General features: G+C 44.4%; 1 protein-coding gene across 1 annotated transcript in view; it reads left to right on the forward strand.

Annotated features, from left to right (window-relative positions):
• Window positions 1–13,306: 13,306 nt before the first annotated feature.
• Window positions 13,307–27,774, forward strand: part of CDHR3 (cadherin related family member 3) — an 83,734-nt gene continuing 69,266 nt past the window's right edge. Inside the window, exons 1-3 of the mRNA XM_050926221.1 lie at window positions 13,307–13,468; window positions 22,979–23,181; window positions 26,577–26,745. Of these exons, the coding sequence (XP_050782178.1) occupies window positions 13,399–13,468; window positions 22,979–23,181; window positions 26,577–26,745 (442 nt within the window). The 5' untranslated portion in view covers window positions 13,307–13,398. The remainder of the gene's footprint in view (window positions 13,469–22,978; window positions 23,182–26,576; window positions 26,746–27,774) is intronic.

Genomic DNA, 27,774 nt, shown 5'->3' on the forward strand with positions numbered 1-27,774 from the left:
TCTCACTTATTTAAGAGCAGTGGCTACCTAAATTTCAATGGACAATTACCACAGCAAGTACAAAATGTCCTCTTCCCTAGGGTAGTCTTAGAAACAGAAAAGTAAACTGACTCAGAGAGTGTCACTGCAACACCTGAAGAGCAACAGGATGAAATTCAATAAAGACAAGTGCAAAGTACTTCACTTTGCAAAATTAAAATTAATTAAATGGAAAAGGAAAAATTAAATGCACAACTACAAAAAGAGGAATAAGTGTTTAGGTGGTAGGATTGCTGAAAAGGATGCTGGGAGTTATAGTGGATCAAAAATGGCATATGAGTCAATAATGTGATGCAGCTTCAAAAAAGGCTAGTATTCTGGGGTGTATTAACAGGAATGTTGCATGTAAGACACAGGAGATATCTGTCTCGCTTGACTCACCACTGGTGAGCTGTGTTCCCTGTAAGCTGTGCAGTTGGGTGGCTGTCCAGCAGAGGTTCAAGTGCTGTGCAGTTGATTATCAGAGCCATGCACATCCAGCTGGCCATATGTGTTCAGGAGCCTCTCCTGACCCACCCTGCTGCTTTGCAGCCATGTTGTTCCTGCAGCTGCTCCTGGACCCTCCTGCTGGTTGTGCAGAGCGAGGGTGGGGGGAGGAAGGAGGGTGCTGATGTCACGGTGTGCCCATCCCCTGTACTCCATCTCCACAGAGTAGGGTAGAGGGGACAGGACTCAGGACTCACAGCAGCTCTGAAGTCTGAACAAGACTTCAGATGAGTGAGTGCCTGAAAGAGACAGCGCATGGTCTCTCAGAGACTTCCCCAGCGGCCAGCACACAATCTCTTTCTCTCTCTCTCTCTCTCTCTCTCTCTCTCTCTCTCTCTCTCTCTCTCACACACACACACACACACACACACACACACAGAGTCTTTCCTCTACCCCCCACCCATGTACACCATCTTGACAGAGCGCGGGAGTGGGACATGGTTCAGGAGGAGGAGAGCTTTCAATGAGTGCATTAAGGAAACAGCGGACAGATGTCTCTCAGAAACTTCCCCAGCAGCCAGCACACACACAGTCACTATTACACACACACACACACACACACACACACACACACACACACACACACACACACACACACATCTGTGTGTCTCACACACACACACAGAGTCTGTGTGTCTTACACAGTGTGTCACACACAGACACACTGTGTGACAAACATGCTGTCTCTATGTGTCTCTCTCACACACACACACACATTGTGTCACACACACACAGTCTGCGTTTCTCTCTCTCACACACACACACAGTGTGTGACACACCTCCCAACACTATTGTTGTTGTTGCTACTTCTTGGTACTTCCTGCAATGCACATATATTCTCCATAATTTTATTCTTTCAAAGTGCTGTTATTTGATTTTTTTGATTGGTCTATGCATTTCATAATTTTTATTTCTCTCTTACACTTAAATTTAATTATTTTAGTAGTGAGTTCTAAAATACCTAACTTGTCCTGGGCTGGAGTAATTATCCCTACTGGTAACTTTTTAAAAAAATTATACTTAGGATTTTTGTTTCTACTGGTGGCGCGCATCCTCACATTACCTTGGTGCACATAACAAAATTTATTCTGCACATGGGTGGAAAAAATTAGAGGGAACATTGCTGATGAGGCCTCAGCTGAAGTACTGTATCCAGTTCTGGATATCACAGTTTAAGAAAGATGTGGACAAATTGGAGAGAGTCCAGAACAGGGCAACAAAAATGATAAAGGGTTTGGAAAATCTGAACTATGAGGAAAGGTTAAAAAAACTGGAATGTTTAGCCTTGAGAAAAGAATACTGACAGGGGACCTGATAACAGCCTTCAAATGTGTTAAGGGCTGTTAGAAAAAGGATAATGATCAATTGTTCTCCATGTCCACTGAAGGTAGCACAAGAAATAGACTCATAGACTCATAGGTCAGAAGGGACCAATATGATCATCTAGTCTGACCTCCTGCACAAGGCAGGCCACAGAACCCAACCCATCCAATTTTATAACAACCCCTAACCCTGCACTGAGTTATTGAAATCCTCAAAATTGGTTTGAAGACCTCAAGCTGCAGAGAATCCACCAGCAAGTGACCCATGCCCCACGCTGCAGGGGAAGGCGAAAAACCTCCAGGGCCCCTGCCAATCCGCCCTGGAGGAAAATTCCTTCCCGACCCCAAATATGGCGATCAGCTAAACCCTGAGCATGTGGGCAAGACTCACCATCCAGCACCCAAGAAGGAATTCTCTGCAGTAACTCAGTTCCCATCCCATCCAACATCTCCCCGCAGACCATTGAGCAGACCTATCTGGTGGTAATCCAAGATCAATTGCCCAAATTAACGATCCTATCATAACATCCCCTCCATATACTTATCAAGCTTTGTCTTAAAGCCAGAAAAGTCTTTTGCCCCTACTACTTCCTTCGGAAGGCTGTTCCAGAGCTTCACTCCCCTAATGGTTAGAAACCTTCGTCTAATTTCAAGTCTAAACTTCCTAATATCCAGTTAATACCCATTCGTCCTCGTGCCTACATTAGTACTAAACTTAAATAATTCCTCTCCCTCCCTAACGTTAACCCCCCTGATATATTTATATAGAGCAAGCATATCCCCTCGCAGCCTTCTTTTGGCCAGGCTAAACAAGCCAAGCTCTTTGAGTCTCCTTTCATAAGGCAGTTTTTCCATTCCTCGGATCATCCTAGTAGCCCGTCTCTGAACCTGTTCCAGTTTGAATTCATCCTTCTTGAACATGGGAGACCAGTGCTGCACACAATATTCCAGATGGGGTCTCACCAACACCTTATATAATGGTACTAACACCTCCTTGTCCTTGCTGGAAATACCCCGCCTGATGCATCCCAAAATCGCATTTGCTTTTTTAACAGCCGTATCACATTGGCGATCACATAGTCATCCTGCTATCAACCAATGCCCCAAGGTCCTGCTCCTCCTCCGTCGCTTCCAACTGATGCGCCCCCAACGTATATCCAAAATTCTTATTATTAATTCCTAAATGCATGAACTTGCACTTCTCACTATTGTATTTCATCCTATTTCTATTACTCCAGATTACAAGATGGTTCAGATCTTCCTGAATAGTATCCCTGTCCTTCTCCGTGTTAGCAATACCCCCCAGCTTCGTGTCATCCGCAAACTTTATTAGCACATTCCCGCTCCTTGTGCCAAGGTCAGTAATAAAAAGGTTAAATAAGATCGGTCCCAAAACCGATCCTTGAGGGACTCCAATAGTGACCTCGTTCCAGCCTGACAGTTCACCCTTCAATACGACCCGCTGGAGTCTCCCCTTTAACCAGTTCCTTATCCACCTTACAACTTTCATATTCATCCCCATCTTTTCCAATTTAACTAACAGTTCCCCATGCGGAACCGTGTCAAACGCCTTACTGAAATCTAGGTAAATTATATCTACCGCATTTCCTTTATCTAAGTAATCCGTCACCTTCTCAAAGAAGGAGATCAGATTGGTTTGACACGATCTGCCTTTAGTAAATCCGTGTTGCAATTCGTCCCAATTACCATTGACCTCTATGTCCTTAACTACTTTCTCCCTTAAAATTTTTTCCAAGACCTTACATATTACAGACGTCAAGCTAACAGGCCTATAATTACCCGGATCACTTTTATTCCCTTTCTTAAAAATAGGAACTACATTAGCAATCCTCCAGTCATACGGCACAACCCCCGAGTTTATCGATTTCTTAAAAATTCTCGCTAACGGGCTCACAATTTTACGCGCCAGTTCCTTTAATATACTCGGATGGAGGTTGTCCGGGCCCTCCGACTTCATCCCATTGAGCTGTTCAAGTACGGCCTCTACCTCAGTTGCGGTAATATCCACTTCCATATCCACATTCCCGTTTATCATCCCTCCATCATCGCTAGACTCCTCACTAGTCTTATTAAAAACTGAGGCAAAGTACTTGTTTAGATATTGGGCCATGCCTAGGTTATCCTTAACCTCCATTCCATCTTCAGTGTATAGCGGCCCCACTTCTTCTTTCTTTGTTTTCTTATTTATGTGGCTGTAGAACCTTTTACTATTGGTTTTGATTCCCTTTGCAAGGTCCGGTTCAATGCGGCTTTTAGCCTTCCTCACTTTATCCCTACATGTTCTGACCTCACCAAGGTAGCTTTCCTTACTGATCCTGCCTTTCTTCCACTCCCTGTAAGCTTTCTGCCTTTGTCTAATCCCCTCTCTGAGTTGCTTGCTCATCCAGTTTGGCCTACAACTCCTGCCCATGGTTTTTTTCCCCTTTCTTGGCATGCAGGCTTCCGACAATCTCCGTAGCTGCGACTTAAAGTAATTCCAAGCCTCCTCCGCATTTAAATCCACTAGTTCCTCTGTCCAATCCACTTCCCTAACTAATTTCCTTAACTCTTTAAAATTTGCCCTCGAGAAGTCGAAAACCCTAATCCCAGATCTACATTTGTTTATCCTTCCATCTAGTTTGAACTGAATCAGCTCATGATCACTCGAACCAAGGTTGTCCCCTACCACCATTTCTTCTACGAGGTCCTCACTGCTCACCAACACCAAATCTAAAATGGCATCCCCTCTTGTAGGTACTTCAACTACTTGATGAAGAAATCCATCCGCTATCACATCCAGAAAAATCTGACCCCTATTATTCTTGCAAGCACTCGCCCTCCAGTCTATATCCGGGAAGTTGAAGTCCCCCATAATCACACATTTCCCCTTTGTGTTTACTTCATTAAAGACATTAAAGAGGTCTCTATCCATATCCCAATCAGATCCCGGCGGTCTATAGCACACCCCAAGCACTATCTCAGGGGAAGCTCTAGTTGCTTTTTTACCCAGTGTGATTTTTGCCCAGACAGACTCTGTCTTATCCATTCCATCGCTTCTTATTTCGCTACAGTTAATTTCATCATTGATGTACAAGGCTACTCCACCACCTTTGCCTTTCTTCCTGTCTTTTCTAAACAGCACATAGCCTTCAATACCCGTGCTCCAGTCATGAGTACTATTCCACCAGGTTTCGGTTATCCCTATAATATCCGGTTTCACTTCCTGCACCAGTAGCTCCAGTTCCTCCATCTTGTTACCCAGGCTCCAAGCATTAGTGTACAGACATTTTAATTTTCGGCGTTTGGCGTCAGTGACATTCTTTCCCCCGTCGTGCACAGACCTTCTACCACCAGCATCACCCGTGACTCTGGTTTCTACTCCACTATTCCTCCTTCGATCAATTCTTTGGACTGCAAGGGTGTCCCCTCTCACTTTGTTTACGTCCCTCTCCAGGTTATATTCCGGCGTGGAGATCTCCCGAACATCTCCCAACCATCTCCCCCAACTTCCTAGTTTAAAGCTCTCTTGATGAGGTCAGCGAGCCTCCATCCTAGAATTCTATTTCCCTCCTTGCTTAGATGAAGTCCATCCTGAGCGAACAGTTGTCTATCCGTAAACGCTTCCCAGTGACCGTACATCCCAAAGCCCTCCTTATAACACCACTCCCTGAGCCATCTGTTGATCGTCATAATCTTGTCACTCCTTCGTCGCCCCGCTCTAGGAACCGGCAGAATCCCACTGAAGATCACCTGAGCCTCAATTTCTTTGAGCGTCTTCCCCAGTCTGGCATAGTCCTCCTTGATACAGTCCAGCGAGTAACTAGCCGTATCATTCGTTCCCACATGAAGGATAATCAACGGATTCTTTCCCGCTCCCGCTAAGATCGTATTCAGCCTCAGGTCCACATCCTGTATCTTAGCCCCTGGCAGACAGCACACCCTTCTGTTCTCCCGATCAGGTCTAGTTACAGGCCTGTCTACTCTTCTCAGTAAAGAGTCCCCAATCAGGTAGACTTGCCTTTTTGCTGGCGACAGTGCGATTCTGCGGATTATCCCCCACAGCAGCTGGCCACAATTCCTCTTGATTTGTTTTCACCCTTACAATCCTCCTAGGGCTCGTGCTTGGTGTCGCCTCCATTGACTCCTCCCCTCCTTCTGCAGGACTAGCTGCTCGCCTCTTCTTCCTCGCCCTTTCTCCTTCAGCAGCCTGCTGTGCTCCATCTTCATTTTCCAACTCAGCAAACCTGTTCCTGAGTTCTATTTCTCCATTGCTGGCCCGTCTTTTCCTCTGCCTGGTTCTCCTAGTCACATGCTTCCACCGTCCACTTTCCTCACCCAGCAGCCCCTCCTCAGAGTCCTTTGGTCCTGCTTCTATCCGTTCGTCTGAGCTTGTCCCCTGTGCCTCATCATGTCTGTGTTCCATCATCCGCTCAAATCCCCTTCTAAACTCAGCCAGAGTTTCCACTTGCATCTCCAGTCCCCTTACCTTTTCCTCCAGCAGCTCTATCAGGCGGCACTTCATGCAGATGAAACTCCTTTCAGGTGCCCCCTCTAGGACCATGTACATGCCGCAGCTACCGCATCCGGTCATCCTCAGTGTGTCTGCACCTGCTACCTCCGCCTCCATCGTATCGTTCCAACTCTGTGCCTGGCAATCCACGCCTCACACTGCACCGCAGGCCACCAACAAGCGCCGGGCTGCTGGTAGACCCCTGCCTCTTCCCTCGTCTGGCTTCCTGGTTTCTCTGCCTTGGTCTCCCCTGTAACCTCCCCCTGGAAACTCCCACTGAAACTCCCCTGTTAGCCGCTCTGTTCGCCGTCTCCTGTGCCACTGCAGCTGACTGTGCCGCTGCCTGAGTGCCTGGCTCCTTATAATGGGCTTAATCTGCAGCAAGGGAGATTTAGGTTAGATATTAGGAAAAATTTTCTAACTATAGGGTATAGTTAAGCTCTGGAATAGGCTTCCAAGGGAGGTTGAGGAATCCCAGGACTGGAGGTAAGGGTTGAGGATTTCTCTAACCATTCATTCTGGTGCAGCCTCCAGATGATGCTGTATGATGTGTGTTCTCCCAGGCTTGTGCAGAACACCATACTGAAGGGTCAGATCATTTGCACCAACTAGGCCTTCTATTCTGGTGCAAGAGCCCCATTCAATGGCATGAGTCCAGACTCTGGGCTAGCAGCTACCTCACGTCCTAGTTCAGGGCTCACTGGCCAGGGATCTATCAGGAAGGCTCCTGAGTCTTCCATGACTTGAGAAAATGTACATGATAAATCTTTGTCTCTTTCCTCTTGCTGGGTAGCTTGATTTCTTAATCAAACATTTGCCACCACTTGTAGTCAGTTGCCTCGCAGCTTGGGCTTAGTCATCATCTCTTGAAAACTTGTGCCCTTGGGTCCTTTCTGGAACCCCCACTCAAGAGCAAGATCACTGTTCCCTGCGGGAGTTGGGCTTACTTCCAGGGTCCTTTCTGATTCTAAATACCTCCTGTTCCTGGCAACACTCCCCAGGTCCAGCTACAGGACACTAACAGAGAGTGGACATCAGATCCCTTCTCAGGGCTCCAGTGTCTGTCTGCCCTATGCTGAGAGGGGGCAGGAGGGAAAAGCTAGTCACTGCCTTGGGCTGGACTGACTCCCCTGGCTGCTGGGCTCCCTAGTGGTCTCCAGCAGCCTCTCTTCTTGGGCAAACTGCCCCACATGGTCTGTGACCTGCTTCACCTTTTGAAGCTCCCCTTCTCCAAGAGGAGCATCCGCTACAGGTTTGCCTAATTGGCACTACCTGAGTGCAGGGACGCTTCTTAGGCTTGCTGTCAGTGGTATGGGAGTGTGTCCCATCACAGCAGGGGGCTGATAGAGCAGGAGGGAGTGGAGGGGAGTGTGGGCATCATTATTATCAGAGATGTACCATGAGGCTCATAGAGTGACAAGGCAGAGCTGCTGGAGAACAGCTTTTTGAAGTGCCAGAGCATAGCTCCACCCCGGATTTCAGCACAACGCCCTGGGGGGTAAAATCAAAACGGGGGGCGAGTGGGCTGTGCTCAGAATTTTGTTGTTTTTCAAAGACTGGAACTATCTAATGCTCTCAAAAGTAAAAGTGACTGTGGTTAAGAAATTCCTTTGCTAAACCTTGTTTTCCTGCCACATTGTCCCTGAAGTCAGTGCAAAGTATAGTAGAAGAATGACTTCTCATGTCTTGCTTATGACATTCCTCCTAATACATCCCAGAATGATGTTTGGTTTTTTTGCAATAGTGTTGCACTGTTGCCACGTATTTAGCTTGTGAGCCAATACTATGCTGACCCCATTTCCCTTTCCACAGTATTCTTTCCTAGGCAGTCATTTCCCATTTTGTACGTATGAAATTGATTGTTCCTTCCTAAGTGGAGTACTTTCTGTTTGTCCTTATTGAGTTTCATCCTATTTACTTCAGACCATTTCTTCAGTTTGTCCAGATCATTTTGAATTTTAATCCTATCCTCCAAAGCACTTGCAACCCCTCCCAACTTGGTGTCATCCACAAACTTTAGAAGTGTACTCTCTGCATCATTATCTAAATCATTAATGAAGATTTTGAACAGAACTAGACCCAGAACGGATCCCTGTGGGACCCCACTCGTTATGCCCTTCAAGCTTGATTGGGAGCCACTGATAACTACTCTCTGGAAATAGTTTTCCAATCAGCTTTGCACCCGCCTTATAGTAGCTTCATCTAGGTTGTATTTCCCTAGTTTGTTTATGAGAAGGTCATGTGAAACAGTATCAAAAGCCTTACTAAAGTCAAGATATACCATATCTACTACTGCTCTCCCTATCCACAAGGTTTGTTACTCTGACAAGAAAAGCTATTAAATTGCTTTTATATGATTGTTCTTGACAAATCCATGCTGACTGTTACTTATCACCTTATTATCGTCTAGGCATTTGCAAATTGATTGCTCAATTATTTGCACCATTATCTTTCTGGGTACTGAAGTTAAGCTGATTGGTTTGTAATTCCCTGGGTTGTCCTTATTCCCCTTTTTATAGATTGGCACTATATTTGTCCTTTTCCAGTCCTCTTGAATCTCTCCAGTCTTCCGTGACTTTTTGAAGATAATCACTAATGACTCAGATACCGCCTCAGTCAGCTCCTTGAGTATTCTAGGATGTATTTCATCAGGCCCTGGTGACTTGAAGACATCTAACTTGTCTAGGTAATGTTTAACTTGTTCTTTCCCTATTTTAGCCTCTGATCCTACTTCATTTTCACGGACATTCATTAGGTTAGATGTCCAATTGCTACTAAACTTTTTGGTGAAAACTGAAACAAAAACATAATTTAACAATTCTGCCATTTCCACATTTTCTGTTATTGTTTTTCCGTGCTCATTGAATAATGGGCCTACCCTGTCCTTGGTAATTCTTCTTGCTTCTAATGTATTTGTAGAATGTTTTCTTGTTACCCTTTCTATCTCTAGCTAGTTTAATCTCGTTTTGTACCTTGGCCTTTCTAATTTTGTCCCTACATACTTGGGTTATTTGTTTATACTAATTCTTTGTAATTTGACCTATTTTCTACTTTTTGTAGGACACTTTTTTGAGTTTCAGATCATTGAAGATCTCCTGGTTAAGCCAGAGTGGTCTGTTGCCATACTTTCTATCTTTCCTGCGCAGTGAGATAATTTGTTTTTGTGCCCTTAATAATGGCTCTTTGAAAAACTGCCAACTCTTTTGAACAGCTTTTCTTCTTAGATTTGCTTCCCATGGGATCTTACCTACCAACTCCCCGAGTTTTCTAAAGTCTGCTTTCTTGAAATTCATTATCGTTACTGTGCTGTTTTCCCTCTATCATTCCCTAGAATCATGAACTCTATTATTTCATGATCACTTTCACCCAAACTGCCTTCCACTTTCAAATTCTCAACCAGTTCCTCCCTATTTGTAAAATCAAATCTAGAACAGCTCCTAGAGGAGAGGCTTTCTCCACCTTCTGAAATAAAAAATTGTGTCCAATACATTCCAAGGATTTATTGGATAATCTATGCCCTGCTGTGTTATTTTCTCGACAGAGGTCTGGGTGGTTAAAGTCCCCCATCACCACCAAGTCCCATGCTTTGGATATTTTTTTTAGTTTTTCATAAAAAGCCTCATCCACCACTTCTTCCTGATAGGTGGTCTGTAGTAAACACCTACCATGACATCACCCTTGTTTTTACCCCTTTTATCCTTACCCACAGACTTTCATGGATTCATAGACTCTAGGACTGGAAGGGACCTCGAGAGGTCATCGAGTCCAGTCCCCTGCCCTCATGGCAGGACCAAATACTGTCTAGACCATCCCTGATAGACATTTATCTAACCTACTCTTAAATATCTCCAGAGATGGAGATTCCACAACCTCTCTAGGCAATTTATTCCAGTGTTTAACTACCCTGACAGGAACTTTTTCCTAATGTCCAACCTAAATCTCCCTTGCTGCAGTTTAAGCCCATTGATTCTTGTTCTATCATTAGAGGCTAAGGTGAACAAGTTTTCTCCCTCCTCCTGATGACACCCTTTTAGATACCTGAAAACTGCTATCACGTCCCCTCTCAGTCTTCTCTTTTTCAAACTAAATAAACCCAATTCTTTCAGCCTTCCTTCATAGGTCATGTTCTCAAGACCTTTAATCATTCTTGTTGCTCTTCTCTGGACCCTCTCCAATTTCTCCACATCTTTCTTGAAATGTGGTGCCCAGAACTGGACACAATACTCCAGTTGAGGCCTAACTAGCGCAGAGTAGAGCGGAAGAATGACTTCTCGTGTCTTGTTTACAACACACCTGTTAATGCATTCCAGAATCACGTTTGCTTTTTTTTGCAACAGTATCACACTGTTGACTCATATTTAGCTTGTGGTCCACTATGACCCCTAGATCTCTTTCTGCCATACTCCTTCCTAGACAGTCTCTTCCCATTCTGTATGTTTGAAACTGATTGTTCCTTCCTAAGTGGAGCACTTTGCATTTGTCTTTATTGAACTTGATCCGGTTTACCTCAGACCATTTCTCCAATTTGTCCAGATCATTTTGAATTTTGACCCTGTCCTCCAAAACAGTTGCAATCCCTCCCAATTTGGTATCGTCCGCAAACTTAATAAGCGTACTTTCTATGCCAACATCTAAGTGGTCGATGAAGATATTGAACAGAGCCGGTCCCAAAACAGACCCCTGCGGAACCCCACTTGTTATACCTTTCCAGGAAGGATTGGGAGCCATTAATAACTACTCTCTGAGTACGGTTATCCAGCCAGTTATGCACTCACCTTATAGTAGCCCCATCTAAATAGTATTTGCCTAGTTTATCAATAAGGATATCATGCGAGACTGTATCAAATGCCTTACTAAAGTCTACGTATATATCCATCGCTTCTCCCTTATCCACAAGGCTCCTTATCCTATCAAAGAAAGCTATCAGATTGGTTTGACACGATTTGTTCTTTACATATCCATGCTGGCTATTCCCTATCACCTTATCACCTTCCAAGTATTTGCAGATGATTTCTTTAATTACTTGCTCCATTATCTTCCCTGGCACAGAAGTTAAACTAACTGGTCTGTAGTTTCCTTTCAACAAGTCTGTCTCCTATTTCCATCTCAACCTCAGTCTAAGTGTATACATTTTTGTTATATAAGGCAACACTTTCTCCTTTCATCACCTTCACTCATTTCCTCCTGCATATGTTCCTCGTGTTTGACCTCTTCTTTTGTCCATCCATCACTCGCCTCTGCACGAAGTCCCACACTGCGCCCAGTACTTGCACTCCTTTCCTTTCCCTGCTCATTAACCTATCTCCTTCTCCACACTCACATTCTCTGCTCAAAACACACTTGTCCCAGGAGGCTTGTCAGTGACAAAATGACAACCCTAGAAACATATTGAAATAGCAAACAAATACCAACCACCCAAGGATTTGTTTTTCACAAAGCATTCAAATAATAGGCTTCTGCACTGAGGAGAGGCCTATCTGAGCAGTGGCATATTACTGCATGGGGCTACAGGCAGAGCCGGCTCCAGCTTTTTTGCCACCCCAAGCGGCGAAGGAAAAAAAAAAAAGGCGTGATCGGCGGCACTTTGACGGCTGCTCTACCACGCTGCTTCATTCTTCGGCGGCAATTCGGCAGCTGGTCCTTCCCTCCGAGAGTGACCGAGGGACCCGCCACTGAATTGCCGCCGAAGACCTGGACATGCCGCCCCCTTCCATGGGCTGCTTCAAGCATCAGCTTGCTGTGCTGGTGCCTGGAGCCGGCCCTGCCTATGGGGGGCCCAAGGGCCCTGGTAAATTTGGGGCCCTTGGAAAAAAATCTCTCCTCGCCATAGCCCCAGGGCCACATTGGGGGCACAGAGCTACTCTGGTCTTCGGGCCGCAGTGGTGTACTGGTGGAAAGGAGCGAGCGGGGGGTGGGGCTGTGGGGGAAGGAGCAGAATGAGATGAGGCTGTAGGAGGAATGAGGGTGGGGCTGCAGGAGAAGAGGCAGAATGGGGTGTGGCTGTGGGTGGGGCCACAGGCAGAAGGGGCAGGACAGGGGAGGGTCAGCAAGCGGAAGGGTGGGATGGGACCATGGTTCTGGTGCCAGGGCCCCCCCAGTTGCTCTGGCCCAGGAACCCAGGAGACATTAATTTGCCACTGTGCCTGAGGGAAGGCCCTAATATATATATAATATATATACCAGATTCCATTCCAACCCAGGTCTCCCAAATCCCAATACTGTGCCCTGACCACAAGACTAGATTGTCTCATTGAAAGGTGTGTACCAGGTTACTCTTATCTTTTCTTTGTCACAGAAAATGAAAGGTTTGATGTATGAGGAGAAGTCTGATTTATGTAACTGTGCACATGAGCACTGAGCTATTGTTGGCAACAGGATCTGTGTGGGCATTCAGACAACGGAAGAACCAAACAAACAGGTTCAAATATATATTTAAAGAAGAGAGAAAATAAAGGACAAAAGTTATGACACAGAGCACGGGGGGAGGCAGACAGGGGGACCTGCTCATGCCATTGCAGAACAGAGGCAAGGAAAAAGCCCTGTGCTCTCATAAGCAATAATGATACAAGTGAGTGCACACTAGAGGGTTTTGTGAGAATGGATATACCAGTATAACTAGAGTGGCAAAACCCTTCTAGTGTAGACCAGTCCTAAATGACTCTGACACTCCAGAACACATGTGAAACACACAGTCAGCATGGGGAAACATGCAATGCTGCACTAAGTATTGTCCCTAGTCTCTAGAGAGAGCACCTCATTTCTTAGAATTATCAAGCCAGCATTGTATTAGCTATTCCGATCCCCTCCTTCTTTGTCCTTCTAAAAGGATTGCAGTTCAAGGGCTATTCTATGGTATGTCAGCAAGGAGCAGTCCACTGAAGAGCAAACAGGCTGATGGTGTTTAGAAACTCCCTTAGATACGGCAGAACCTTTGTTTGATTTCTTACTGGACAGCATGACAAGGAAGAAAAATTTAGGTGGAGCTGAAGCAGACTGAGGCAAATAAGACCCAGCTCTTCCTTCAGTTCACATCCTAGGACAATGGATGGCAGGATTCTAGGGAAGAGGCAGAATATTTTTTTTCTTTTGGTTTTGTTAGGAAGAATATCTGGTAAGAACACAGTTTTATTCAATTGCTAAATTTAAATCATTCTTGTCTGTTATTAGTTTCTCTTAAGGGTCCTAAATTATATTTTTGAGCTCAGAACTTTTTGACAAAAGAATTCAAGGAACAGCTGTTCTGTTACTGAACTGCATTGAGCCATGGGGCTGCATCAGTATAACTGTCAGGAGATTTCAGCTCGTTGTGATGATTTATATACCATTACAATAATATTATGCTGGATGCTGCGCTCCAAAATAAAATCCACTGTTCAAGGTGAGAGTATTGGGGTGGGAAAGCAGGTGAATTTTCAAAGAAGCAAGTCAGTTCACTTTAGGCAGCTTCAGGCTTTGTTCACATTTCATTTGTGGGTTAACTGAATTAAAAAAAAACAAAAAAAATTGGAGGAGTTTTTAAAATTGCATGAACTTGAGCTTTGCTCGTAACAAGTTTTACGAAGACCTTGCCATAAAGACAGGTATAAAGCCCAGTTCTCCACCACCTTAAACCTTGTGTAAATGGTAACATTTTATACCCTCTTCTGATCTGGTAGCTTTTTAAACACTCATTTAGTCATTTATACTAAAAATCAGACTGGTAGTGTTTTATAACCACTCTGCACATATGTAAATGATTGTACCAGGTGCAAAGTGATATGAATCAGGCTAGTAGAATTTAGACTTTTTTTCTAGGTTGATGTTAGTGGTAACTTTAACAGTTGGTGAATTAAAAAGCAAGCAACCAAAAAACCTCCCCACAAAACTCAGACCATGGAATGTTAGCTTGGCAATATCAGTATTTGGGTTCAGCATGAAAGCATTACAGATACACAAAGGATAAACCTTCTAGCAAGCAGCAAAGAAGAATGGATTTCTTACAGCAGAGATTTCTTAAACTGTTGTCCATGGACCATTAAGCACTTGCTGGTGCTTGCAGAGAGCTGGCTGGTCACACATTGCTGGCTCTCCTCCTTTTTTCTAGTCACTAAATTGCTTTAAAAACAGTGTTGCCAACTCTCATGAGTCTCCTTATACTTTTCCCCTGTAAGTCCCAACTGCTTTACTCTGTAGATTGCATGAGGATCTCAGCTTTCAAGAGAGTTAAATTTGAGTGTATCGTAAAGGCTCAGAAATCAGAAGGCAAAGTCAGAGGGATGTTTGTGCTCCTAAATGGGAAGCAGGTGGTTCATTGGTTTCTAAACGGGGAGGGAGGAGGATCATGAATAAGAAAAGAGTAACCACACTCTGTTGCAATGTGGTCTGAAAAATCTGATTAACCCTGATTTAAAAGAATTATGCCTGAATAAACATTTCTTATTCAGCTCATGAAAACTGTAAGAGGTTAATATAAATGTAGGAACTCATCTATCACTCTAGAAAACATTATAAATACTTCACTTACTTTAAAATACTTTTCCTTTATAAGTTGTGGTGTGCTTAAAGGAAGTGTACTAAGGGTACGTCTACACTACCCTCCGGATTGGCGGGTAGCGATCAATCTATCAGGGATCGTTTTATCACGTGTAATGTAGACACAATAAATTGATCCCCAATTGCTCTCCCGTCGACTGCTGAACTCCAGCTCGGCAAGAGGCAGAAGCAAAGTCGATGGGGGAGCCGCGGCAATCAACCCCGCACTGTGAGGACACGAGGTAAGTTGAACTAAGATACATCTACTTCAGTTACACTATTCTCATAGCTGAAGTTGTGTATCTTAGGTCGATCCCCCCCCTCCCCCCCGTGTAGACCAGGCGTCAGATACAGTCATTGTCAGATTCTGTATTAGAACATATGTTTTAAAAGCACCCCAGCTGTAAGCACACATCCCTAGAGAGCCCAGAGCCTGGCTCCATTAACAAGGGGCTCACATGGGGCTCTTCCAAATCACTGTTCGTTGCTAGTTCCAAGCATTCCAGACATTTTGCACTGGCCATTATGACAGCCTCTATCTTGGCCAACACCAAGGCATGAACAAGGGACCTCCAGAGCTAAAAGCAGAAGCCTCCACAGCTTGATCCAGATTCTCAAGACAAGAGCTGCAATAGAGTCACATTGGATTGGGAAGAGAGTGGGACATGTAACACACTCAAGGGCTGAAGAGCACTATTTAAAGCACTATTTAAAGTGGGGAGAGACATAAATTTCCTTTTCCTCCCCAACCTGAGCCTCCTCTTCCCCTCTTAGATGCCCTCAACTGCCACCAGCAGGCTGACCCCCCCCCCCCCGGCCCAGAAGCCCCTATTCCCATACCCCCCTTCTCCCCCCACCAAAAAAAAATCTGAGTGAGTGGCATTGTGACCTGGTGTATGGCATTGCAGACTTTTTTTTTTTTTTTAAATGTTGGCCCAGGTCCTGGCCCTGAACGGATTGCAATACATTAGCAGTATCTTGCAAGGTGCTAACTACACTGAGGGGTTGAGATTACTCTGAACTTTTCAGGAGCTGCTCAGCACCTACAGCATTTAAACAGAAAATAGATGGTTTGAGTCTCCTTTCACTTGCATGGGTTCAACAGCTGTGTAACATCACAATTCATATTAGCATGAGAGGAAAATCAGGTCATTTGTGTTCACAGACAGTGGGAGAAGGTGTGTGCTCTGTGTCCCAGCTAATATTCACAGAGACAGCTTCACAGAAGTGCAGTGGTTTCCCCAGGAATTGAAATTAGGCAGAGTGTTTGAATTTACAGTGGGGGGTATCAGGGCCGATGAGGGGTGAGACTGTGAGAGTGAAGGTGGGCTGTATGGCACCATAGTAAAAACTGAAAAATGTTTCATGACCATTTTATTAGATTTAACTCATGTTTTAAAATCATCACACAAATTAAAGTTGGCTACTCAAGCCTTCTATGAAGCACTACGTCTACATCCTTCTTGGTTTCTTGTAATAATTTTGCACAACTCTGTTAATGAACTTCTTGAATGCAATGCGTTCATCTTAGGTGGCTTCTCGTGTGTTCGGTACTTCCATTCCTTCAGTTGATAGGCTCATTAGTTCATTCACATGATCAGGCAGAAGGCAACTTGTTTCAGAACACAAAATTCTATTCAGTGATGAAAAAGAACAGTCAACCATAGCTGCTGTGACTGGGAGTAGCAAGAGATAAATTCCTACCTCTTTCATCCCAGGAAACAGAACACAAAGATCGGGTTGAGGCATCTGTAAAAGCTAGGTAGAGGTTGAGTAGAATCTAGAAGCTGCTGTTGCAGATTTTTAAGAATCAAGTCTGTGTACTTTTTCAGTTGTCTTAGCAAACACTTCTTGTCTTCTTCACTTAAGGTTTCAATAGAAATACCTTCATTAGTCAACTTCTGGACTGAAGTCTTTGCTTCTTCCAGTACTTTTTCAATGGATAGCTCTCTGATTGATCCAAATGTAGCTTCTATTGCTGGACAAAGATCTACTACTGTTGTAGCAGATGCCTGGATGGCATTGTTTAATGACCCAAGTGGTTTCAACAGTAGACTTACGAGAGAGAGAATGGCAATAGTCTTCTCTGAACATAGTAGCAAAAGTAATCCACCAGCCTCACTACTTAGATCCATCCCATCTTGGTAGATACTTTCCAAAGCCAGTAATAATGGCTTTAGTAATTTTAAGACAACAGCCAAGGATCACTCATGAGAAAGCCAGCAGGTTTTCCCAGGTTGGATTAATTTGAACTTCAGTCCCAGTGTATCTTCTATATTTTCCAAGATATTCAGTCTTTTTGGACTCCTGCTGAAAAAAGAATATAATGAAGACATTAAATATATAGCTTTTAAAATGTCTTTTAAAGATTCTTCAGCTTGTACTAGTGCTAGTTGGAGTAGATGGCCTCTGCAGTGTATATAGGAGAGATTAGGGTTACACTTTTCTCTGACCAAAGCTTGTACTCCACCATGTCTTCCAGAGAAGTTTAAAGCTCCATCAAATGCACAAGCAGCCATCTGTTTGCGGTCCAATTGACAAGCATTTAACTCTTCTGAGATGTGTGTCTTCTATAACTTGAACGTCAAGAAATACATCTACTGGCCTACCACTGACATCAAGATAACATACACAATGACTTAATACTTGATGCCCATTTGCATCGGTGCATTCATCAGCCACGTATGCAAATTTTTTGAATGTGGTGAGAGAGTTCTTTACTTTTTCAACTGTTGAGTCTTTTACTCTTGCACTGCATGCTTCTAGCCAGTCAATTGAGTTTCTTGAAGAAAGATAGTGGGCATTTGCTCGTCTTGTTCAGAACCAGTATTTCACTTCAGGATGAACAAGTGACAATGCACTTAACATTGGCCTCCAGTTTGTAGTGTGTGGTATCTCTTGCTTAAACAGAAAGTAAGATGCTATAACCATGTTTGTTCACTTGAACTGTGTTGTGTCTCCAGCATTCTTAACAGCCTCATTAAGTACTTCTAAAGTGGGCTTATACAGCTTTCTGCATGTTGATGCACTCCAGTGGCCTAGTGTTTTGCAGCCTTTTCACGTAGTTTGTCAGCATTGGCTTTGCTGATTGGTTTGACAAACCAAGCTCCTCCACTTTTACCAATTATAGCACTGGAAAGCTTTCCTTCTTTGTAAGCTTTTTTGCAAGAGGTGCACCAGTAGCCATCTTTTGTAACTTCAGTAAATGGGAACACTTTGGCCAACAAACATCGGGAACTGCCTTTAGGTTTTGGAGACACTGTTTCTTCAGTAGGTAGCTGTACTTGTGCTTCGGGCTGGTCAGATGTAGATACACCACTTGAACCTTCAGATGACATGTTGATATATTCTTGGTTCTTGATGTGTTCTTCACCTTAGTTAGTTTTTGAGGCCTTTGAGTGGAAAAATTGTTGTATTATTTTTTGTCTTTTCATTTTCACTTTGACATGCAACATACAAAAGAGATATGAATAAAGTAAATGTTTTGTTAGGAAAATGCAAATTTAACATCAGGATAATGCAAGCTACACCAAAACACATAACAGGTCTAGATTTCTAAAAAAATATAAATTAAAAAAATGTATTTAATTTAAATTGACTTTTGAAAAGTAAGCCATCATGGGATAAGAGGGAAGTCCTCTCATGGATCAGTAACTGGTTAAAAGATGGGAAACAAAGGGTAGGAATAAATTATCAATTTTCAGAATGGAGAGAGATAAATAGTGGTATCCCTGAGGGGTCGGTACTGGGACCATTACTGTTCAACATATTCATAAATGATCTGGAAAAATGGGTAAATGTTGAGGGGGCAAAATTTGCAGATGATACGAAACTATTCAAGATAGTTAAGTCCCAGGCAGACTGTGAAGACTCACAAAGGGATCTCACAAAACTGAGTGAGTGGGCAACAAAATGGCAGATGAAATTCAATGTTGATCAATGCAAAGTAATGCACATTGGAAAACAATCTCAACCATACATACAAAATAACGGAGTCTGAATTAGCTGTTAACACTCAAGAAAGAGATCTTTCCCCATACACAGTGTTCCATAAGGATAAGGTCCAGACTTGAAATTAGACAAAGGTTTCTAACCATTAGAGGAATGAAGTTCTGGAAAGGCCTTCCAAGGGGAGTAGTGGGGGCAAAAGACATATCTGGCTTTAAGACTAAGCTTGATAAGTTTATGGATGGGATGGGATGGCCTAATTAATTTGGCAATTAATTTGACAATTGATCTTTGATTATCAGCAGGTAAGTATGCCCAGTGGTCTGTGATGGGATGTTAGATGGGATGGGATCTGAGTTACTACAGAGAATTCTTTCCTGGGTGCTGGCTAGTGAGTCTTGCCCACATGCTCAAGGTTTAACTGATGGCTATATTTTGGGTCGGGAAGGAATTTTCCTCCAGGGCAGATTGGCAGAGGCCCTGGAGGTTTCTCACCTTCCTCTGCAGTTTGGGGCACGGGTCACTTGCTGGAGGATTCTCTGCAGCTTGAGGTCTTCAAACCACAATTTGAGGACTTCAGTAACTCAGGCATAGGTTAGGGGTTTGTTATAGAGGTGGATGGGTGAGATCTTGTGGCCTGCGTTGTGCAGGAGGTTAGACTAGATGATCATAATGGTCCCTTCTGACCTTAAAGTCTATGAGTCTGAGTCATTGTGGATAATTCTCTGAAAACATCCTCTCAATGTGCAGCGGCAGTCAAAAAAGCAAACAGAATGTTGAGAATCATTAAGAAAGGGATAGATAAGAAGACAGAAAATATCATATTGCCTCTATATAAATCCATGGTACGTGCACACCTTCAATACTGTGTGCAGATCTGGTCACCCTATCCCAAAAAAGATACATTGTAATTGGAAAAGGTACAGAGATGGGCAACTAAAAGGATTAGGGGTATGAAACAGGAGAAGAGATTAAAATGACAGAATTTTCAGCTTAGAAAAGAGACGACTAAGGGGGGATATGATAGAGGTCTATAAAATCTTGACTGGTGTGAAGAAAGTCAATAAGGAAATGTTATTTAATCCTTCACATAACACAAGAACTAACAGTCACCCAATTAAATTAATAGGCAGCAGGTTTTAAAAAAACAAAAGGAAGTACTTCTTCACACAACATAAAGTCAACCCATGGAACTCTTTGCCAGGGGATGCTGTGAAGACCAAAACTATAACAGGATTAAAAAAAGAACTAAACAAATTCCTGGAGAATAGGTCCATCAGTGGCTATTAGCCAGGATGGGGAGGGATGCAACACCATGCTCTGAGTGTCCCTAGCCTGTTTGCCAGAAGCTGGGAATGGGCAACAGGGGATGGATCACTTGATGAACCTGTTCTGTTCATTCCCTCTGAAGCACCTGGCCTTGACCATTGTCGGAAGACAGGATACTGGGCTAGATGGACCATTGGTCTGACCCAGTATGACCATTCTTATATAAAAATTAATTATAATAATAAATAATAATAATAATAATAATGTTTAGTACAGAAACTCCCCAACATAATGACCTCTCAAGATAGCAACAATGTGGGATAACAACCTTGGCAAATAATTCTAAAAATCTTGGCCTACTAGGAAACATATTTATATAAGTTTCCATTCCCAGTTACAAATCTAGCATTCTGGAGTAAAGTCACTAAAATATAGTCCAACAAACAAATGTTTATTTAACATGCCACTCACTTTTCCCTCCACCACACCCCACTCACCGGTGTTGTCCTTGGTCAGTGGCGACTCAGAATTCAGAGGTGCTTTCACATGAGTACACCTCCCAGGTGGGGGGCAAGAAGGCACTTTGCTCATTTCTCCAGCTGCTCACTGTTCGCTTTGGCCATGGCTGTTCGTTTTGCCACCATTCACTCCACCACTCTGTTGCCAAAGGCCCTGCACAGTTACCTTCTTCTGCCACCTGCCACTGTGACCTCTGCAAGTTGATCTCTTGAGGTTCCACCAGCTCTCAGTGATTGCAGCTGAGCTCTCAGTGGGGGAACCTTGCTGCTAGTGCAGTCTGGGCTGTCTCTTACACAAAAACACTATATCCACAGGAACACTGTCCCCACAGCAGGATTAAGCACTTAGACATGATTATCAGTGATTTCAGCTGCAGTGGTCACTTAACAGAACAAAAGACTATCTATGGAGCCTAATCAGCTCTGTCTTTAAACAGTGGAGAGGGCTAGGTCCCCACCCTCTCTGTTGATGCCCTCAATCAGCACAGGCTAAGAACAGTCCTACTCCCCTTTACTCATACGATAAGAACAACAACATTTCATCCCTCTCCACCCCCCACATTCAAGTGATTTGTAACCCAACCCCAGCCAAAATCTATCACTTGGGCAACACAGCTCTGTTTGCTGGATACTTATCTAAGGGGACTGTTATCCCCTTACTAACATTCAGTGGGGGTGTTTGGTTGCTAGCTCCCAGCACTAAAAGGGGAGAGATCTATGGCAAAACAGGACCATGAGACTGACAGTCCCCAGGAACAATGGCGAGAGGCCAATGCTCCAGGTCAGCCTGATTGACAGGGCGGGCAGGCTAATCAAAGAGACAGAAGGCCAGGGTGGGTCCCATCCTCCGTGTGAGCTGAAATTGCCTGGGTCAGATGGAGTGGGGCCAAGCTAAGGAGAGAGCAGGGGCCCAAGCTAAGCTGCTGGGAGTAGAGCTGCAGCCCAGAAAGCCAGAGCACAACCCAGAGAGAGCAGACCTGCCTTGGGAGGACAGCTGCAGCAACCAGAGCCAGAGGGGCCAGACAAGCAGCCCAGGAAGCAGGTGAGAGCTCAAAGCAGAGTCACAGAAGCAGCCTGCAGAGCAGACCTGCCCTGGGAGCGGAGCTGTAGCAACTGGAGCCAGAGAGGCCAGAGAAGCAGCCCAGGGAGCTGAAGGCAGAGCAGCAGCAGCAGCCGTGCTGAGGCAGAGTGGAGCTGGAGCTGGAGTTGGAGCTGGAGCTGGGGCTGGGGCTGGAGCAGTCCGGAGCTGGGTGTGCTGAGCAGCTGGGGAGAGTGAGGGGGACCCTGGGCAGTGGGCCCAGCACAGGGAAATGCCTTAGCCAAGAGGCTTTGCAGGCCAGACTTGGAGGGGGATCATAACCCTGACGGAGCGGGGGTGACACTGGGGAGAAGGATCCTGCCACCCAGAGCCTGAGAGTGTGTGGCCACCGCCAGAGCAAGTGTCCAGCCCACAGCGTCCCTGCAGCACAGCCTGAGAAGGAAGCCTGGGACCTACAAGGAACAGACTGAAGTGCCCTGATGTCCAGAGGCACTGTTTGTGATGGGTGGGGTGATGTGTTTTCCTTTAACCTTTCCCAATTTTCCTTATTCTTTTTTTAAAATTAATTGTTAATTAAATAACTTGTATTTGCTTTAAATTGTATGATGTGATCAGTGGGTCAGGGAGGTGCGCAGTGCAAAGAAAGTACTCCGGAGTGGGGACACCCTAGCCCCTGTCCTGGGTGACCACAGGGTTGGGGGTTGAGCCCCCCAGGAATCCTGGGCCCAGCCTTGTTGGGGTTTCAAGGACTCTGCCAGACAGGAGAGTGGAAAGGGAGTCCTCAAGGGCAGGGAGGCCTCTGGGTAATGGAATTGAGAGCGAGGACTCAGATCCTTTCGCCAGCCCACTTCACCGCGGTAGTGCAGAAGCCAGGAAAGTTCCCCACAATAGTGGGACCATTCCCCAGCTTACACTTAGGTAGATTAGGTGTGAATGTAAATACAATCTGGTCCTGAAGCCTTTCCCCCCACCCCTAGCTCATCACTAGCTGTCAGGGAGAGCTCATTTAGATTTCGCTTACAAATCATCATTTGAAATTATTAGGTTGGCCAATATCACTGAAATGAATACACTGACATTGTCATAAAAAACAACAGCTGTATAAGGAGGCTAGCCTAAGTTCATACTTTTCAAATCTATTATACTTTTTCAGATACACTGTATACGCTTTAAGTGTGTAATAATATTTCAATTTCAATTCAAATTTCTAAACAGTCACTAGATTGGCATGTAATTAGTTCACAAAACTAGGGGGAGGGGGATGTTGGGGAAATTCAGGGGAGTGTAGGGAAATCACTGCAGAAGTGTAATTTTACTTTCCTTTTCAAATTTGCAGGGAGGGAAACGCTGTCACTTAATGGCTTGCCTGCTACGGGCAATGTGACAGAAAATTCTTCAGCTTATGTTTTGGTTTATACGTTTAGTGTTACTTTATCACCATCACCTTCTGAAGTGGCTCCAGGATATCCTTTAATAATAAACTCAAATCCACTTACAAAAGCTTTTCGGATTGATCCTGGAGCTACACATACTTACAAGGTAAGTTTTCAATTCAGCTTGGGCAATGTGTTTAGTCTGTAGACTGATGCTTACTCTTTGGATTACTGAGACCTGATATTGGTACAGTATTTATTCATGTATCATTTAACTGCAAGAGTTGCAAAAGCAGATCAAGATATTTATTACAGGAAATTCAACTCTTATAGCACATGAATAGATGATAGTGAATCCAGCCTTTTGATTGGTGTAGGGGAAAAAAACCCACCACATTTGTTCCATGTATTACAGAAGTCATTGTTTTAAAAAATGCTAAGGTGAATAAAAGCACCTGGGGCCTGATTCTGATTTTACCTACCCTGGTGTGGATTACGGTGATGTAAATTCAGAATCAGCCCCCATTGAATCCAGCTTGTTGCACTATAACAGAATCTTACTAACTCATCTTAATGGGAAGATTGTCAACCTCACTTAACAACTGAATCCAGTTTAATCGGCCCCTTGAAGGCTTCCTCAGTACTGTGGAATCCTTGGGCAGCATAGAGCTGCCATAGGGATGGTCTGCCACCCTCCTGGCTGCTGATGCAGATGGTATGTTTGGGGAAGGGAGGTATAGCTGGGGCCTCAGATATTCTCAGTTACTGGCAGGGCCCCTGGGGGCAGAGCTGGCTCCAGCTTTTTTGCCACCCCAAGTGGGGAAGGGAAAAAAGAAAAAGAAAAACCTGATTGAGCAGCTGCCGAATTGCCGCCAAAGACTAAAGCTGGGTGACTGAGCTACCGCAGAAGAGGAAGCAGAAGGAAGGAAGGAGTGCCGCCGAATTGCTGCTGCAGACTGGGATGTGCTGCCCCAACAACCGACAGAAGTGCTGCCCCTTTCTATTGGCAGCCCCAGGCACCTGCTTCCTTCGCTGGTGCCTGGAGCTGGCCCTGCTTGGGGGTTCTGCACAGCAGCACAACTGGAACAAACTAGAGCAGTTCTCAGGGTTCCCTAACTTACTGGAGGGCAGTACAGATCAGCTGCAGGATCTGAGGGACAACATGTTAGCTTAAAGCAGAAAGGTGAAGCAACGCCAGATTGAGGCCTGGTTTACCCCTAAAAAATAGATTGACCTAGCTTTATCGCTCAGGGCTGTGAAAATTTTCACACTTTCTGTGATGTAGTTAGGTCGACCTAATCCTCATGGTATATGCAGCTAGATCAACAGAAGAATTCTTCCATCAACTTAGCTACTGCCTCTCCAAGAGATGGATTACCTACATCGATGGAAAATAGGGTGATCAGACATGCTGATATTAGGAGCTTAATCTTATATAGGCAACTATACCCCCCCCACCACCTGAAAAAAGTGTCTTGATTTTTCACACTTGCTATCTGGTCACCCTAAAGGGAAAACCCTCTTCTGTTGATGTGTGAAGCATCTACACTGCAGAACCATACCTGTGCTGCTGTAGTGTAGATGTGCCCTGAAATCTGTCCCAATGACTCCATTGTGAATTACTAAATTCTGCAAACTAGCAGGCAAGTGAACAAACATGATTTAAAAAGCTAGGATGATGCAGCACAAATGTAATTAGCTTATTTAGTTGATAAGCATAGTTAGTGTTAATTATTTATGCTATTGTGTAGTATTCTAATGAATGTTTAGTATTGAGATGCCGTAGAACTACACTCTTCTATTAAGTTTCAGAGTAGCAGCCGTGTTAGTCTGTATCAGCAAAAAGAACAGAAGTACTTGTGGCACCTTAGAGACTAACAAATTTATTTGAGCATAAGCTTCCATGGGCTACAGCCCAATTCATCAGATGCATAGAATGGAACACACAGTAAGAAGATTATTTATACATACAGAGAACATGAAAAGGTGGAAGTACTCATACCAACTGTAAGAGGCAAATTAATTAAGAGAATAGCTGTAGCCCATGAAAGCTTATGCTCAAATAAATTTGTTAGTCTCTAAGGTGCCACAAGTACTCCTGTTCTTTTTACTCTTCTATTAGAGTCTTTCTTTGCTGAGATATGGGGAAAGGCTGTTTTCATGCATGAATTATTGGGGCTGACAATTAGAACCTTGCTTTGTGAAGCACATTTCCTCCCATTGCAACAGTCCTAAAACCATGATAACAAATTTTTGATTTATTGGGGAATTTCTGAGGAGGCCACAGTCATTGATAAATGAACCGCTTTTATGTGTAGCATTCCTGCTTGATTTCCTTTCCACACTACAGGCTACACTTTTAAAGTCAAAGTAGTCTGCATTACTACTCACTTAGGCTTAGGTCAAAGTGCAATTGCATTATTGAGCTTTTAGTGTGCATCAGCAGGTCCCCCAGGACACTGAATGCATGGCATGCTAGTGTAGATTTACACCCCAGCTTGCCCACGTATTATTTGCACAGACAAACCCTTAGTCTTAAGGGAACATTCCCATTCAGCAGAGGACATTTGGAATAACTGAAAACTTTATCGGTTGGCTGAAGCTCCCTTGATGGTGGTGTGATGATACTTGTTCTCTGTTTTCACTGCCCTCTGCTGCAGTGGTGTGAGACCGGGAGGAAAGCATAGGGAGATTCTTACCTACCCTCCACCCACAGAACAAAAGCAGCGGAGCGGGTTCCTCACACATTATGCAGGAACATGCTAGCCCATGCATCAAGTCTCCTGCTTTGAGCAGCGTATAGCTAAGAGTATATCTGGTCTCCCCTGCTCCAAGCCCACAGCTGGCAAGAGCACATACTGCTATCAGCAGCAATCGGTAGTTGGAGGTAGAATTATTCCTGCTCAGAGATGCAGAGTGTGGTCCAGCTCACCTCCATATGACATGCTGTATTTCTCCATCATGCTCTGTAAGGACAATGGAGCATCTCCTTCCTATTCACTGGAGAGGCATCTAAAAAACAGCAGCAGCAAAGCTGAATATGTAGCTTAACACACTGTTCATGAAATCAGTGAAAGTGTTCAACTGTTGTGAATTGAAGGTATATTTCTATTAAGCAGGACTCAATCTGCTTAAAAACATCTAGATTCTCATTTAGACTGTGTGACAGGGTGGCACCCACCTCCCATGAGTGCTCCCTGGTCGAGGGTGTGCATGCCTGCCATTTTTCCTCCGGTCACGGCCATCCCTGTCAGCCACTGTGCTTGTCAAGAGGGGCTTCAGTGACTCAGAACCTCCGGCCAAGTCACATGCTCTCTATGTGCAAAACAAGCAAAGCCCTTCAGGGGGATACAGTCCACAATGTCCTGTAGCCCTCCTTCTGCTCAGTCTTTAATAGTCCAACAGGGGCCTAGAGCACTACCTCCTCAGTTGGGGCGTCTTCCTGTAGCCCTTAGTCTTTAACCAGTCCAACATGGCACCTTTTTATATGTCTTTATTCCTATATACAATAATTACAGATTTGATTGCATACTGTGCTACTAATAATTTGTTACATTTCAGGTTGTTACCACTGGAGATCCTGTTCTAGATTATGAAACTATGCCAAACAGCTTTGATTTGCAGATTTATGTTAATGATACAGCTGGGGCAAGTGACCTTCAAATACTTACTGTCCAAATAACAGATGTTAATGAACCTCCTGTGTTTCGTGGCAATTTGGCAGACCAAAGTAAGAGAACTGCTTGGAAGTAACAAAAGAGGCTAATGCTTGAAATTACAACATTGGGAAACTAAACCTTAACCACTAAATGTTATAGACAGAATGCCTAGCAATGCTTATAGTTAAGTTTGGCCAAATATTTCCATTCTGGAGGGTCACTGTTGTTTGTCACCTATGTTTTATGTTTTTAGAAGAAATCCAGTGACTGATCTCATGCAGGGAGTGACACCCCCCACCCCCGAGACTTTTGCTAAATGTAGGTCAGGCATTTTCAAATACCAAAAGAGTGAAAAGAAAGCAGTGCTAGTGCTTAGAAATATTTATGAGCCTTTTTTTTTTATTACTGAAGTGCCTTAGTGGCAGCTGTTAGAGACTTCCCATTTGAGTTAGGTAGAGTGGGATCCATAAAAGTACATAAACATCTGTGTCTCATTTTTAGGCATCACTGCAATCCACAAAACTCCCCTTGGCTGTGCCTAACCCTATAGGCACCTAAACTCTATTGACACCTAAATTCCTGCATCTGAACATACACACTGCAGCATCTCTCTAGGCATCTGGGTGCCAATCTCCTGCCTAAGCCCCATAGTGATTGACAGATCAGGGGAAAGACAAACTGTTTGGCCACCTAAATCATTGGTGGGGCCTGATTAGAGGTTGCCTTATTCCACACAAAACAGCTGGGGTGGGGGCAGGAAAAGAGGCCCTCCCTTATAACATTCACCATAGTGGTTAGGGTTCTGAGCTGGGATGGGGGCAATGCCCAGTTCAAGTCCTCTCTCTGGGCATTGAGGAGAAGAATAGGCACCGATTGCATAGGTGCTCCAGGGCTGGAGCACCTACGGAACAAAAATAGTGGGTGCTCAGCACCCACCCGCCGATTAGCTGTTTGGCAGTGGGCTGGGCAGAAGGCATTTGGGGGAAGAGGACGGAATGGGGGCAGGAAGAGGCAGAGTGAGGATGGGGTTTGGGGGGAAGTGGTGGGGCCTCTGGGTAGAGCGGGGGTGGAGCATCCACCCAGAAAAGTGAAAAATGGAT

This window comes from Gopherus flavomarginatus, chromosome 1 (genome assembly GCF_025201925.1).
Source record: "Gopherus flavomarginatus isolate rGopFla2 chromosome 1, rGopFla2.mat.asm, whole genome shotgun sequence".
NCBI classification, from domain to species: domain Eukaryota; kingdom Metazoa; phylum Chordata; order Testudines; family Testudinidae; genus Gopherus; species Gopherus flavomarginatus.